At 31.7% G+C, this 1,993-nt stretch overlaps 1 protein-coding gene across 1 annotated transcript in view; it reads left to right on the forward strand.

Moving 5' to 3' along the window:
* Positions 1-1,573: 1,573 nt before the first annotated feature.
* Positions 1,574-1,993, forward strand: part of LOTGIDRAFT_155271 (hypothetical protein) — a gene marked incomplete at both ends in the record, with an annotated part of 3,043 nt that continues 2,623 nt past the window's right edge. The window contains one exon of the mRNA XM_009066843.1: positions 1,574-1,940. Coding sequence (XP_009065091.1) covers positions 1,574-1,940 — 367 coding nt within the window. The remainder of the gene's footprint in view (positions 1,941-1,993) is intronic.

Here is a 1,993-nt window from a genome sequence, read left to right on the forward strand (position 1 = left end):
GAAGGCTGAAAAAGGTTGGGAACGACTGTTCTTGTCTCTAGAAACTAAGACCAGCACCAGATAACGTCTTTTACAATCATACACCACAATATTATTATTTATAAAAGAGGTAATGTACATGACGACCAGGAACAAACTAGCCTATTATAAAATTGAAGAAGAATTAAGGAAATGATTAAAGTGTCTATAATTCAGTCTACTGTTACGTTGGTGATTCTGCCTTCATCCTGAGTTAATCGGAAATCAGAGATATCTGAGGTTGCCCGAATTTCTAACTTAGTTATGAGAGTGATTATAATGTGATTATAATGATCTATTTTCCAAAGGAAGTATGCTAGATAATTCGTGTGTTGTTAGTTGAAACCTTATTAAACTGTTTTTATTGGTGGAATAAGAGTTTAGAACTTTTTTTTACACAAAAAAACAATGTGATTATTAAATGATATATTTTCAAAGGGAAGTAAGCCAAGGAATTTGTTAACTTGTTAGGTGAAACCTTACTGAACTATCTTAATTTAAGACAATTCGGACACAGATTTCATTTTTTTTAACAAATATTGTATGTCATACAATATTTAATAAAAAAAATTGAAATCTGTGCCCGAATTGCCTTTTTTTTGGTTGTGTAAAAGAAAGTTCTAAACTCTACTTTCGGGCTGCGATTTCAATTTTTGAAATATGTAAAATATAATCATACGAATGACATTCGGGCAGTATTTCTTTCCTGAAATAATATGAATTATGATATATCATTATACGAGAATACAATCGGGCTATCAATTTAAAAAGATACAGTTATAGTATAGGATATTCGGGCAAAGATATGATTTCATTTTTAAATTCCAAAAAAAAAAAAATATATAATCGGGCCGTTCAAAAATTTTTTTTTTAATGCCTTGCCCGAAAAACTAGCCTTCGGGGCTGCGAGGGGGGTGCGGGTGTTTTGCTCTGTTCAGGATTTTGTACTGGTACCAGGACTTGTCTTATTAAGAGACTTTTTACAATTGTTTATTTATGTGTTCATTTATTGTAAACCTATAGTAAATCAGATATTAAAATTTTGCCAACGTAGTGCCCCGGTGAAAGTAAGTTTTTTTTTTATTTTTCACAACAACACTTGGAGTCTGAAATATGTCGAAACGCACGGAATGGACGCGTGAAGAGATTGAGCGCCTCATCACAGAATATGAAACTCGTCCTGTGCTTTGATATGTAAACTTTGTAGTAAGTCTTTTGATTGATTTATACATTATTTTGACAGCCATATTTATATTGTATATTTAAGTTAATCGCTCTACGCTCTACTTCTACAGTTATCAGATGTATAATAATTCAACTTTTCATTCATCTTATGTTTTATGCTTTTAATTATATAAACATTTAAAAAACCAGATTCTTGTTCAACTATATCCATAGCGCATTATCGTACCACTCCTCCTGACCCGCTGGCAGCCACAATATTCTATTAACGTATTAGACATTTTATAGTATGAAGTATTTCACTAACATATCGAAACCTTTTATGTGGATAAAGACATATATTTTATCAGCTTCTGAAAGGTAAACAATCAAAATGAGTAAAAGACAAACTTTACAAATTCTTGATTTTGATGAGGTTTCACCACAACCAAAAATGTATGAAGCCAGTGAAATGAAAAGGAACTTAACCCGTGATTTTGATCTACCATGGTTTATTAAGAATTCCGAAGAATCCATCACAGCTGATGACAGTGTTTCGCAAGTTATCGAAAATCAAACAAGACTGGATATTGTAACTATTCAGACTAAAATAGACCAGTGTAAAGAAAGACAGGAAATTGAAATGGCTAAACTTAAAATTCAGAAACAAGAAGAATTGTTAGCTTTAAAAATGGAATTGGCATTAGCAAATGCAAAACTTGACATTGAATCTGAATGTGGCAGTCATATTAGTCAATCAAGTAGTAGACATAGCTTGCATTCTAGGATAAGTCGGAATTCTGTAATAAAAACT

The sequence above is a fragment of the Lottia gigantea genome (assembly GCF_000327385.1).
Source record: "Lottia gigantea unplaced genomic scaffold LOTGIsca_8, whole genome shotgun sequence".
Taxonomy (NCBI): Eukaryota; Metazoa; Mollusca; class Gastropoda; family Lottiidae; genus Lottia; species Lottia gigantea.